Source organism: Tiliqua scincoides, chromosome 9 (genome assembly GCF_035046505.1).
Source record: "Tiliqua scincoides isolate rTilSci1 chromosome 9, rTilSci1.hap2, whole genome shotgun sequence".
Lineage (NCBI taxonomy): Eukaryota > Metazoa > Chordata > Lepidosauria > Squamata > Scincidae > Tiliqua > Tiliqua scincoides.
In genome coordinates, this window is record NC_089829.1 from 8,710,021 (window position 1) to 8,724,484 (window position 14,464).

A 14,464-nucleotide genomic window follows, 5' to 3' on the forward strand; every position below is an offset into this window, starting at 1 on the left:
GGGCTCCTCAAAGATTACTCTTTTGACATGTTCAGAGGCATTATTTTTGTGTGTACTCTCAGGTTCCAGGATCAAAGGCACAGCTTGGAGAAAAGAAAGCTGAGATACACCAGCATGAATCATCTGTTTGGTCAAATGTATTTTAAATTCGTATATATGTGTATATAAAATGGTCATTTATGTGAGCACATAGGATGACTGTATAATATTACTATTTACATAAGCTCATTGTGATCTGTCCCAGGGAATGTAATCAAATTAGGACTAAGCACAGATGGAGGATGCCAGCTTGTAAACTGTTCTTCAAAAAGTTTCACATGTTGTCTTCCTGACGTGTTTGGTTACGAAAGTAGGGAGGAGGAGCTGTGCAAATCCTGAAGCACTCAGAACGAAAGCTCTCTCATTGCCCAGCTCTGGGAATCAAGATGCAGGACAGGACCACCACCACCCTCCACGCCCCAGCGCAAGAGCATCTAGTAATCCTGAGCTTGGCCATGCGCAGTTTGCGCAAAGACTTAAAAAAGATGAAGCCAGGCTTTGAGTCAGTAGCATGGCAAAAGTGTGCAGTTGAAATCATTGTGTAATTTTACGTATATTTCTTTACTCAGCGTGTGATTGGTCTGTGGAACTCCTTGCCACAGAATGTGGTGATGGCGTCTGACCTGGATGCCTTTAAAAGGGGATTGGACAAGTTTCTGGAGGAAAATTCCATTACGGTTTACAAGCCATGATGTGTATGCGCAACCTCCTGATTTTAGAAATGGGTTATGTCAGAATGCCAGATGCAAGGGAGGGCACCAGGATGAGGTCTCTTGTTATCTGGTGTGCTCCCCGGGGCATTTGGTGGGCCGTTGTGAGATACAGGAAGCTGGACTAGATGGACCTATGGCCTGATCCAGTGGGGCTGTTCTTATGTATCCTTGGAGATTTCCATTTCCATTCAGCAGGAGAACCAGCAAGTGGATTTTGCCTGGAGTTTTCAAAAACGCAGTGAAACCCTTCTGGATCAGAAAATGATCTTTAGAAGAAGTTACAGCAGAATTCAAAGGTGCTGAAAGGTTTTGGGACAAACCAGGATACCGGGAGGAAAGGCAAAGTGCTATTGTGAAGTTTCTTGCAAAGCGTAAGGGGGAAAACACCCCCTTCTTTGGCAGGGGTGACAGTGGGTGCCCTTATTTATTTTTTTTTCATGGATTACATTGCATCTCTGCAGGCAGTACTAGCAGTGCTAGTCATGCTGTAGTGTTATTTGAAGCAGGGTCTTGAAAATAATGGTGGCTGCCTAGAGGCCCACCCAATAAATTGCTATAATTGGAACCCCTTTTTCGCTTCCTGCATTATACCAGGGGCAAGTGGGAGCAACCTTTTAGCTGCAAGGGAAGCCGGTGGAGAAAAAAGGCAGGGCGTTTTCAGGTACATGGTGGAGGAAATGGGAAGGGTGTTACCATTCAACTCATTCAGGATTGTATTCGTACCGAGGTAGGGTAAAGGGAGCTTCCTTTATCTTCTGTGCAGTGGCATCACTCATGGGGTGCGGGATGTGTGGACTGCATCAGGCAACACCCGGTTGAGGGGGGGAAGATTACACTACTACTGGCTAAAATTGTGAAAATCTTAGTAGCTTTGAATAATACCATCATGTTAAATATCTTCCGATGGGTAATTTAATGCATAATGCAATGAAAGAAACCATGTTGAAATACCCCTATTCTATGAAGTGTTATAGCCAGATAACCAAATAAGGGAAACACAACTCGTATCTTGTGCATCAAAAAGTGGATTTCCTTCATTGAAAACTGACCAGTGAAACTGATTGCTCCAAGAGCCAATGAGGTGCTATTATGATCCAGCAGGGAACCAATAAGGTGTTATCTGAGCTAATACTCTAACTCTTATTCAGTTGTGTGAGTGTCATCAAGCTGGCCACTGGTTTTTTGGTGGTTCCTGCTTTGTTGGGTGACCTGTACTGGCATATATTTAAATAAATAAAGTGCCGTATTTTTCGCTCCATAAGACGCACCTGACCATAAGACGCACCCAGTTTTTAGAGGAGGAAAACTTACTTTTAAAGTAAGCCTGCCCTCCCCCTGTGGTGCCTACGCAAATGAGGACCTTGCCCCCGGTGCGGACTTTGCCCCCTTTGTTCTCCGCCTGCCCTCCCCCTGTGGCGCCTGTGCAAATGAGGACCTTGCCCCCAGTGCAGACCTTGCCCCCAGTATTCGCTCCATAAGATGCACACACTTTTCCCCCCACTTTTTTGGGGGGAAAAAGTGCGTCTTATGGAGCGAAAAATACGGTAAGTATAAGTAAGTTAATGGGACTGACACCAACCCTAGAGATGCCACTGGATAATAGGTTGTATGTATGATACTGTAATTTATTCTATATGGTCTGCAATGGTAGGAGGTCCGTCATGGGGGTGATGCAATGAGCTCATGCACTGGGTGACGAAAACCTAATGATGCCTCAGCTTCTGTGCTTTCCATTCAAAAAAGAAGGGAAAGGAACTCTCCTTCCTCATAAGCGTCTATACCATGGCACTGTCAAGAAAAAAATGGGTTGACAGCCAGGATTTTGGATTACCCTTCAGCCAAATGAGCAGGTCACTTGAGACAAAATCAGCGTTAATTCCTGGAAGGTTGAATTCTTCCTTGCAAACCTTCCTTGAGAAATTTTACAGCATCCCTAAATGTGCAATTCTCTGGATTGGGCTGACAAATCTTTGAGCGTGGGCTGTTGCTCTGGCCCGGATTGGGGGGGGGGGGTGGCGTCCTTCTCTCTAAACCCTAGCTTAGTTCTGCTCCATCAAGCCGGTCCCATCTGCTGGCAGTGGGGCATGCAAAACTATTTAGCATGCGGTGTGGAGTGCTGATTTCGCCCGACAAACTTTGCTTTGTTCCTCCAGCACTCACCTTTCGCTCCTATTTGCTTTTCGCAGCTTTCCAAAACCACAATTTTCAGTGTCTATTAAAAGAAGCATAAAGCATTGAGAGGGTTAGAAATCCTTCATATTTAAAAATCTGACACTTTGTTGTCACAGCTGAGCTGGGAGCGAGCCCTGCCAACATATTTGAACTTAGGAAATTGGGCGGCCCGCGCCCAGGCCGGGTCATGCAAACACGCTAACTGGGCCAGGCCCCCTCCGCTGGTGCATTTATTGGGCAGAACGTGCTGGGCTTCTGTTGCACTCCGAGTTCCACGCTGGAAAAAAAAAATAGCCTGAGTAGACGGCGAGTTCCAAATTAGTTACTACAACCCCAGAAAGACATCTTGGAACCATTGCGGAGAAGTTCCCAGAAAACAGCTGTGCAAATGTGTCAGAAAGGAAACAGAATATTCAGGGTTATTAGGAAAGGAGTAGAAAAAGCGCATAGAGAATATATTTAGGTCTGGAAGCAGGAGGGCAGTAATGACGATGATGAAATTAGGAAAATGCCTGTGTGTGAAGGGAGGCCCTCAATAAGGCATAGACCCCCAATTTATTCATTTGAAGGCTTTTGTGCTGCCTTTTGCCTGCAAGACCCAAGGCGGCTTGCAATGAAACAATATCAGATAGTGATGACAGTATAAGAATAATTAAGAAGCCGGTAGCATAACCAGAAATAGCAACCACTGGGAGCCATGTAAGGAAGCTCACTCTGTACCAAAAGAGTAGCAATTTGCAGAATATTATTTTTATTATTATTATTTATCATCATCATCATCATCATCATCATCATCATCATCATCATCCCTATACTGCCTTTCCCACTGACTCTCACAATGAGTGAGGGCCCAATCCTATCAAATTTACCAGTGCTGGTGTAGCTGTGCCAATGGGGTGTACGCTGCATTCTGCAATGGTGGGGCAGTCACTGGGGCCTCCTGAAGGTATGGGAACATGTGTCTCCTTACCTTGTGGATGCATTGCAGCTGCACCGGTGCTGGAAAGTTGGATTGGATTGGACCCTGAGTCTTACAGACTTAAGGCGGTTCACATCGGCAGGCTATCAACAAACTCCATTTTTTATAAATGCAGTTTATACAATTAATGTTCTACGAGAATCCTATGGAATGCCTCATTTCCGGATGTCTTCCCTCCCTACGTGGTCACCATTCTTTTTGCTGACACTTGCCGTCTAAGCTTCCAACAAGAGCAGCCACAAATCAGCCAGGTGTAATTATATGGGGGGAAAAAAAATGCACCATATGGGGGCTTTGGTTTCCAGGCAGAGGAAATTGCAGGGGCCTGACACTAAGAAGGTCCTGTTTTGTCGTGAAGGTCCATCAGATCTTGTGTCACACCTATAGGATGTGGGTGCGCTGGGTCTGTGTTAGTGGGGGCTAGGCCTCCAGGTGGGGAGTGTGGGATTTACCCTACCACAACTTTGTCCTCATAGGAGTGAATTTGGGGAGGGGTTGTAGCTCTGTGTAGCTTCCAGTTCAATTCCTGGGAAGTAAGAAACACATAAGATATGGCCTCCTTCATCAAGCTTCAGTGCCTGACATCTTGTGGGAAAGAGAGCTCTGGGGTAGCATAGGATAAGAGACTGTGCCATGAATTAGAAAGTCAGTGGTTCAAATTTCATTTCTGCCATGAACATAGTAGGGATAATGATATTTACCTATTTTACAGGGTAATTTTCAGGATCGCATCACAATCATACACATGGAGTTCTTAAAAGGAACTACACAAATGCTACATAGTGTTTGAGGGTTCCATCCTCAGCCTTGATACGCACATTGCAAAATCCAAATTTGTGTTTCAACCATTGCCTGAGGCTGAACTTTATTGGCAGTAACTCATTGCCATGCAGAACTTCAACCTGACTCATCTCTGTCTTCCTCTCTGTTCTGTTTTGTTTTGCTTCTAGCACATGCTCACAGATCCAGAGACCACCTTGCAAGATGGCTGCATTAAAAAGGTAAGAGACAAACCTTGCTGTATATATATATTTCATATTGCCTTCAGTGCCTGTGTTGAGGAAGGCCTGTTTTCTGTTTCCACCTGTGGGAGAATTGGAATTGTTTGGCTGGCTGGCTATTAAAGCCTCCACTCGAGACGCTGACTTTGCAGTTGTTCTTCTGAATGGAACCGTCTCTTTTCATTGTGTCAAGCATTGCGTTTGTACATGCCAGGGGTACCTGAACTTGCTTAACGTAAGAGCCACATACGACAAACTTCAGATGCTTGAGAGCCGCAAGAGAGCAGCTTGAAAGCCACAATATTTAGGAAGCATTTTAATTCTTAAATATATTTACTCACCATGAACATTAAACTTCTGTTTTAATCCAGTGGACTCTCAGTTTGTGCCTGGTAAATAATTATAAAGCCTGGAAATTTCTTATTTACCTTTTATATTAATTGTGATGCAAAAAGCAGCTCAGCCAATATGTTTCTGAGAGCCGCACATTATATGTCAAAGAGCAGCCTGTGAACACGGTTTGGCCTGATATTTGCCAACACCCCTGATATTTGCACCCCTGTGAACACCCCTGATATTTTCTCATGGGCAGAATTTTGTAGACTGCTGAGACTTGGGTAGAGCTTTGCAGATTCTGCTGAGTCATGGGCAGAGCTTTGCAGATTCTGCTGCTGTTGGCAGATTCTGGTGAGTCTGGAAGTGTATGTATGTATTTATTTATTTAAGAGATTTATACCCCACCTTTTCACCCCGATTAAGGGCCCTCAAGGCGGTTCATGGTTTATCATGACTTGCGTGTAGAGTGTTGCAGAATCTTGTTGGCTTTCCCTTCCTCAGTACTGGTTACCTTGCATAGACTTATCCTCATCAGACAGGCAAAAATGCTGCCTGGTGTGCCAATTTTAGGAAGGATTTTGTGAAATCTTCCAGCAGCCTCCTGTACCGTTACTTTTTTCATAGCTACTTATGTATTTAACTTAGTTGGAATTGTTTCTCCGAATTCAAACCTGGTCATTCTAACTCTAAAAATCTCCTGGTGACATTTTTGGTGGTGCAACAAACCAAAGGGAAAGCCTAACTAACTGTTCAATTCCTGGTTATTCCGTCTTCCATCCAGGCAATTGTAGCTCTGCAATTCTACCGCCTGTTGGGTGCTAATGTCTTCCTATAAAAATGCATGCTTTTTAGAGCATACTTTAGGAGATTTTGTTTTAAAAGCATCACTGCTCAAATGGAAAACTATGACAATGTCTTCTGGTCGTCTTCCCCCCCCCCCCTTATGACTGCCTTGTAACAACACTTTCCGAGCTCTGAAAGTTAAAATGAAACACCCGGATGGTTTCTGCCAAACATTCTGAAATTCTAGACACGGCTGGCTCCAGAGGCACTTTGAGAAGAGATACATAGACATATCTATAACCGAGACAGTCTATTCTCCTCTCCCTGGGATGAAGCAAATAATCATTTCATTTAGCAACTGAATTTGGGGGTGCGGTGGGGGTGGGGGTGCGGTGGAGGTGGGGGTGTCCCCCAATGAAATGTGTTCTTTTGACCACCTCGTGACCTTGCCAACAGTGCTGAACTTTTTACCTTGTTCATCTCCATAACTCATCAGCCACTTGTCTGGACCTCCGTGGGATCCTATTATCCCGAGTGATGTGGTGACAAGGTGGATGTCCTTATTACCATAACCTTGTTTCACCACAAAGACAGAGAAGTCCATGTGCTGGAACTGCTCAGCAATGTCTGTCTCGCCCACTCAGATTCTCGGAATGCACAAGTCTCTGTTTCTGTACTTTGTTTTTGAACTTTCCCTTCTGCTTGTGTTTTTTAACATCATTGTTGTCATCGTCGCACACACAAAATAAATAATCCGTATTTTAATCCTCCTTTAAATTTATATTTTTCAGCATTTTGCTCAGATTTCCTAATCTGTCAGTTGTAGTGAAATAATACACTCCAAAGTACACTGTTAAAACACAGACCTTTCCTACAAAGGTATGGAATGCACAGACCTATCGATACTGTATTAAGCCCGATCCCTTTGGAGATCAGGGTGGATCCCCACATGTCTCATTCCAAATTTTGGCAACAATTTGCTGAATTTCGGTAATGTCTTGCAAGGGAGGCTGTACCGTTTATGCAGAGCATCGCAGAAGCAGCTCAAAGTGAGAGCGTCCATTTAATTCAGCTGAACATTTTGTGTAGCAAAGACATGGAGTGGTCTGGAGCTTCCATCTCTTCTGTTTTTCTGTCTTTAAAAGAGCACATCTTCTAATGCACACATGAAAAAGCACAATTATATTATTCTATGTGGACACTAGTCTAAACACAATGCAAAGAAGCACTACTGGGAGTTTATGAGGTGCTGCTTTTACTGATGGGCCGTGGTGTTTTCAAGGTGAGCTGATAAGGGTCAGAGCAGTAGAGAGGTCGAGTCTAAGCTGAATGGCTTGCAACAGAAACAGCTTCTGCTAGATGATGGGAAGGGATAACAAACAAGGTTGCCCGTTCACTCCAAATGACCCTGCTTCTTTAACCCATTCTGCCCAGCCCGCAGGTGTACACATTTGATCCCTGTTGCGTATATGTGACGTTGGGCAGAAATGGCTTAAATTTTTATTTTTTTTTCCTTAGCTAGATTGGCAGCAAGGGTTAATCTCAGGCCCTTTCAGGGCTGTATCCAGGCGGTTCCCTTTCACTGCAGTGCCCAGTCACTGTAACAGATGTGTCCTGCCATTTTTCCATGATTAGCAGTCTTGTGACATCACCAGGTTTGTGACATCATCATGGCCCACCTCAGAAATCTCAGGCTTTGGGATGTAGGCTTGTCCCAAACCAAGCCAGTACATGCTCTCTCTCTCTCTCTCTCTCTCTCTCTCGCTCTCTCTCTCTCTCTCCAGATTTGTAAACCTGTGTTCAGAGTGGCAGGAGCACCAGCACACAGGCTCCGGGTGGCGGCCCCATTCTACCTGTCTGTGATGCAGTGTTATCCCAGGGTAGTGCGAATGTAAAATATCAGCTATTAACCGGAAGCCACTCGTTGTCTTCCCTTCACCACCATTTTCAATAAATGCTGCATTGAGTGCTGCTTGTCCAAGTTTTGATAAATCAAGAAGTGGAAAAGTCAGAAGGCCAGTGAATCATGCAAATTAACATAGCGGATGCAGAAACGATTAGATGTGTGTACTCCCCAGGGCTGGTCCATGATGTCCTGATGCCTGAGAGCCCAATCCTATCCAATTTTCCAGTGCCGGTGCACCCATGTCAGGAGGGGCATTCAGTGATGGGGAAGCAGTAATAGAGACCTCCTGAAGGTACGGGGACATTTGTTCCCTTAACAGGGTGTTGCATTGCAGCTGCACAGGTGCTGAAAAGTTGGATAGGATTGGGCCCTGAGGAAGCATGCGAGGTGCTGTCCCCTTACCCAATTATCTGCTTTTTCCCTTATCCAGTGCTGTAGCTCAACTCTCCCCTCCCCTCCACATGTCCTCTTCTTTCTCAGTCAAGCAAGTGGAAGGAGAATCAGTGGAGGCAAGGAGGCAGACAGAGATAGGATCCCCCCCCCCACCAGTCTACTGTCTGGGGCACCTTGTTTCATGGATAGGCCAGCCCTGGTGCTGGTAATGACCAGTGACATCTGAAATAACCAACCTAAATAGACATTCTAAATAGCCATCAGGAGCCATCTTCCTCCACATGAGCCTCCCCTTTGATCTTTCAAGGAAATCTTCTTGTGGGTTCTTTAGTTCAATTGGTAGTAATTCACAAGGATGTCTTCTAAGTGGTGGCCTCCTTTTGCGGAGCTTCCTGCCCTGTGGGGTTCAGGCATTCTCCCAGACATCCTCCCAGACAATATGCCAATGTTGATTGAAGTCTCCCCCCCCCCAGACCTTCTGTTTATAGTAAATTCTCTCTCTAGTTGAGTTAATTTTGTACTTTGTGTTTCTCCCCCTCCCCCCAACACATGAGATTTTCTTTGCTGCCATTGTTTTACTGTGATTTTGTTTATAATTTTCTATATTGTAGGTTGCATTGGATAATTTTTTTCCCCTTCAGATCGGTGGGGGGGGGGGGGTTTAGGAGGTATATATTTTTAAATGTAAAATGTGTCTTGTGTGTTTCCTAAAAGTTATTTTAAGAGAGATGCACGAGAACTCCGGAGACATGAGCACACCAGCTAGGATGCTCTGTTTAATATTTTTTACCCAAGCATTGTGACAACAGATCTTCTGAGACATCTTTCTCCAGCCTGCTCTCCCCCTTTCGCCTCTGTTTACTTACAGGGAATCGCCTCCAGGGCTACTGGAGAGAAAACAGCTGTGGGAGATAATCTATAGAGTTATCTATCTATCACTCTTTGTCAACCCCGTCCCCCCAGAGAGCCAGCGGAGAGACTTGTAATAAAAAGCATTGCTTGAAGAGGCTTTAGGGACAAATAAAGAGACATGTTAAGGGTTGGCTGAAATGGAGAGGCGACATTATTAGAGCTCAATAGCCGTCTTATCAAAATCCAATAGGATAGACGTTTGGCAAAAAAGGACTTTTCATTTATTTTGCGACTTTCCGGCCTGTGTGAATGTGTCCATTAAGGAGAACCAACTTTGTGGGGTCAGCAAAAGATACCGTTGTCATAAAAGGAGTGAGATACCATCTCAGAGATGATAAACCTTCTTTGTGTGTGTGTCTATCTCTCTCTCTATGTATCCCATGATTGAGTTTCTGTTATGAAAATAACAAGCATTTGGAGACAGCTTCTAGTCGTATATGGACAAATTTCAAAGCGTATATGGTGGTTTTGCCTCATTAGGAAAACATGCTGAAAGGTTAAGAACATAAGAAAGGCCCTGCTGGATCAGGTGAGGGCCCTTTTGTGGCATAGAAGACAACAAGATCCCTGTATCCTGTTACCAGCCCCTTGAACTTGGCATTCAGAGATAAGTGACCTCTAAAACCTGAAAGTTGCATACAGTCATCGTGACTTGTAACCTATGGTGAATTTTTCCTCTATCGATCTATCCACTCCCCTTTTCAAGGCATCTAGGCCAGGTGCCATCACCGCATCCTGTGGCAAGAAGTTCCACAGATTAATTTTGTGCTGGGTGAAGACTTATTTCCTTTTTCAATTGCCAATTTACTTCAATATATTCCAAGCCATTAGTAATGTCTTAGTCCTAGAATGGTATTACCTGGTGATCTGTCAGATGTTTCTTAGCAGCGTTATAAAACTTTTATACCACTTGTAATTAATAACACGCATGTATTGTTCCCTTTAGAATGGAGGACAGGTACTATACTGTCAGGAGATTGGTTTTATTATCCGACAGGCCCCAAATGATAACACAGGCCAACACACATTTTGCTTCCTTAAATGTTATACCAATTCCTGGGTATATTTGGGGTGCCGATTCCAAAAATGGCATCCGTTTTGCCCTATCACATCTAGTTTTGGAAACGCCCAAACTCTTTGGTGAATGGTTCAAGCAGCTTCCTCATGAGGAAGCTGCTTGAACCATTCACTAATGAGGCTATACTATAGCTCCAAAACTAGACGTGATAGGGTAAAATGGATGCCATTTTTGGAATCGGCACCCCAAATTCATATCAAACCACCATAAAGTTTGGGAAAAACTTTTCTGACCCTCAATTTTGTAGGCCTGAGTAATGGATGTACGCACTTATGATGTCCCAATGTCCCTTAATAATACATCTGAACCACATCTGTACATGCTGTGAAACTTATCATGCAGTAATGTGCGTAGATGGACAGTTCAGTAAGAGTAGGAAAGCTAATTGTGGAAGGAGGTGAGGAGCCAGGATGTTCACAAAATGTAAGCACCCAGGTCTGCAACTTCATGAGGCCACACATCTTGCATGGGGCTGTTTGGTGGCAGAAGCCTTATCTGAACTACCCCCATTTCAGAGTGGTTTCAAAGGACATGGTTTGTAACAGAGGTGAGTTGGCAATGAATCGAAGGGAAAGTAGCTTTTGGGAGGAGGGTGGAACAGGGGCAGGAGTTGTAACAGGGTTGGGAGGGAGTGGATCAGGCCAAAGAGGGGGTGGGATCGCCAACAGCAGTGCATCCCAAATCCTCTTCCTCTTCCTGGGCTTGAAAGTCCAGCATGAGGCTTCTCAGACTTGTGCCAGCAATTTTGCTGGCACAGATCCGAGTAGCCCCATTGCGCAGGCTTGGTCTTTACCGGGTTAAGGGGATAAATGTCCCCTTACTGTGAAGAGACCTCCTGCCTTATCCTTCCCAGCGCTGGATACAGCGTGGGCTGGGCAGCCCTGCTGCTGTGGTTCCAGATTGGATTGAGGTGTGAGATGCTAAGATCATTAGATCCAATGACAGTCCTTTTTTTTTTTTTTTACACTTGTGTATTCTATGTGTGTCCTTTTGTGCTTCCCCCTAAATTCTGCATTAGTTATAAAGCAATCATTTAAATAAAAAGAAGATAATGTCATTTGGAGGCCTACTTCGTATGACTCAAGCAGCTCAGAAAGCATGAATGGAAAATCTCCCTTTGAGGTAACTGTCCCTGTGTTTTATTCTGAGATAATAGGAGCAATCTTGAAGGGTGGAAATGTGACTTTCCTATTAATAGCAGATTGGAACAAATGGAGGTTTGATGACTTCATCCTCTTCCACTTACCTGGAGAAATCACAACTCATATTGTAGGCGGCAGAGTTTGCTACAGTTTTGTTACCAAAAAGCATGAGCAAAAGTGTAGTCAATAAATCTCTCCTTGTTTATGTTGTGTACACACACACGCACCCTCTCTACAGCTCACACACCCTCACCCGAGCCATCTGATACTTGCAAAAGCTTTGAAATGGTTTGAGGAAGATGATTGATTGATAATTATGATAATTTGTGAAATCATTATTTGGATATTATATACACAGCTCACCCCACTGGGAGGGAGCAGAGGCGTTTTCTGGAGGACAGAGCCATCAAAAATGGCCCCCAGTTAGGAGGGAGAGGGAAAGGTCTTCTGGGTCTCTCCCAGTGGGATCTTGGGGGCTGATGAATGATGACCCAGAGGAATGGGAAATCAGACTTCAATAAGCAGTCAGGAAGGTAGTTAGAGAAGAGCAGGGGAACTGTTAACTGTCTGTGGTGGGGTGGGATGCCGGAGGCCTCGGCAGGGTTTATAACAACAATATGAAATATACACCTCTTTCTCTGTCACACACATACACACACGCAAACAATATTAGCCTGGGGGTCGTAATATGAGTTGTTCAGGGTTCACTGAAGCCCCACCCTTTCAGTGCAATGCCAGACCATTTATTTTGTATTGTTAGGGTCAAACCACATGCAAACCTAGCCCCATGTCATTGTCTGTCCGGCTCTTTAATTTGTATCGTTTAAATTTTTTTTTTAAAAAAAATTTATTTGGAGATTTATATATTGCTTTTCCCTAGCTCACAAAATCTAGTGCTCAAGGAGGTTTGCAGCATAGATTTTTAAAACACGCATGATAAAAAAACAAGACGTGGCCTGCTAAAAACAGCAGCTAAAATATAAAAGCATAAGACAAACAGCAGGTGATGATAACTCCAGCACCTGCAGGGTACCCCAATCCAGATCAGAACTGCAAGAGGAGAGGGAAGTTTTATCTTTTCACCCCAAACCACAGCACCCCCTTCCCAAGTTGCCACTTAGCTCAAGAGGAAAGCTGCTGTGGGAGCAACACGGGGTTAACTCTCCCCCAGTGCCACAGACTCAATACAGATGCTCTTTGGGGGGAAAAGGGTAATGGAGTTAATATTGCTTTTGGTATATCCTTGTAACCCTAATTCATATGTTTGCCTCTCTAGGAAGCATTGCAAGGGTTGTCCAGTGTCAGGGTTTGACATGAACTTTAAGTGTTACCTCCTTCTTAGGAGTCTGCAGGTGATGACAACTCAAGGGGCAACTCTAGTGTTTTGCTTTGTTTTTCTTTTTAATTTAATACTTGTTGTACACTAACCTTCATCCTTTAGACATCAAGCACAGCCAACTCCTTCTCCTAACTCGCCGGCTGCTGCCCTGTGCTCTGCAAAGGGCCGTTATGCTTCCCTGCTCTACCCATATGAATCCTCTGCTCTGCCAGACAACTCCCCTTTGCTCTGAGTCCCCACCCCACTAACAGCCCAATCCTGAGCTGCCAGGAGCGTGGGGCTATCGCACTGCCAAAATGGCGGCTGCGGCATCTGATGCACCCCAGGCAGCCATTGCCGTCTCCTCGGGAGAAGGGGACTTTTGTCCCCTTCCCCCAAGTAAGGAAAGTAGCCCTGTAAGGGGCTACACAATCCTGTGTCCACTATCAATTGGGTGCTGAATAACAAGAGTTCCATGTCGAGCCGAGAGGCTTGACGCGAGGCCCTGGTTCCAGTGGGGCTAGGCTCCACCGTTCCCGCCCCCTCCCTCCTGCCTCTCCCCACACCCTCACTGACCTGTCTGCCGCCAGGTGGTCTGGGCAATCGCCACGCAGCAGACTGCCAGACCCCCACCGGTGCTGGCCCAGTGCGGGTTCACACTGGGCTAGCTCTGGTGCTGGGCCACTGCTAAGTCATAAGAACATAAGTCCTGCAAATGTGCCTTATGGCATGTTTGCGGAAGTGCACACCGGCACTTTTAGAAATGGGCTATGTCAGAATGCCAGATGCAAGGGAGGGCACCAGGATGAGGTCTCTTGTTATCTGGTGTGCTCCCTGGGCCATTTGGTGGGCCGCTGTGAGATACAGGAAGCTGGACTAGGTGGGCCTATGGCCTGATCCAGTGGGGCTGTTCTTATGTTCTTAACTACAATTCCCAGGAGGCCTTGCAGGTCTCTTGTTATCTGGTGTGCTCCCTGGGGCATTTGGTGGGCCGCTGTGAGATACAGGAAGCTGGACTAGGTGGGCCTATGGCCTGATCCAGTGGGGCTGTTCTTATGTTCTTAACTACAATTCCCAGCAAGCCTTGCAGGTCTCTTGTTATCTGGTGTGCTCCCTGGGGCATTTGGTGGGCCGCTGTGAGATACAGGAAGCTGGACTAGATGGGCCTATGGCCTGATCCAGGGGGGCTGTTCTTATGTTCTTAACTACAATTCCCAGGAGGCCTTGCAGGTCTCTTGTTATCTGGTGTGCTCCCTGGGGCATTTGGTGGGCCGCTGTGAGATACAGGAAGCTGGACTAGGTGGGCCTATGGCCTGATCCAGTGGGGCTGTTCTTATGTTCTTATGTTCTTATGGCAGTAGCTTTAGGTATTCGTTTTAATATATAACAATACAGGTCACTCAACAAATCAGTAATGAACCCCCCCCCCAAAAAACAAAAAACAAAAAACAAAAAACAAAAAAACAGTGGCCAACTTGGTGACATTCACACAGCTGAATAAGAGTTCTAGTATTAGCTCTGATACATGGAAATGAGAGCTGACTAATTCTAAGACCTTACTGGTTCCTTGCTATGTCATAGTAACAATGTCATAATAACACTTCATTGGCTCTTGGAACAATCAGTGTCATTGATCAGTTTTAATTTAAGCAAATCCAATTTTTGTTAGATTAGGCAGTTGTGTTTTCTTTT

General features: G+C 45.1%; 1 protein-coding gene across 1 annotated transcript in view; it reads left to right on the forward strand.

Annotated features, from left to right (window-relative positions):
• Positions 1-14,464, forward strand: part of PRDM16 (PR/SET domain 16) — a 472,618-nt gene that overhangs the window by 271,877 nt on the left and 186,277 nt on the right. The window contains exon 3 of the mRNA XM_066637408.1: positions 4,854-4,904. Within this exon, the coding sequence (XP_066493505.1) occupies positions 4,854-4,904 (51 nt within the window). The remainder of the gene's footprint in view (positions 1-4,853; positions 4,905-14,464) is intronic.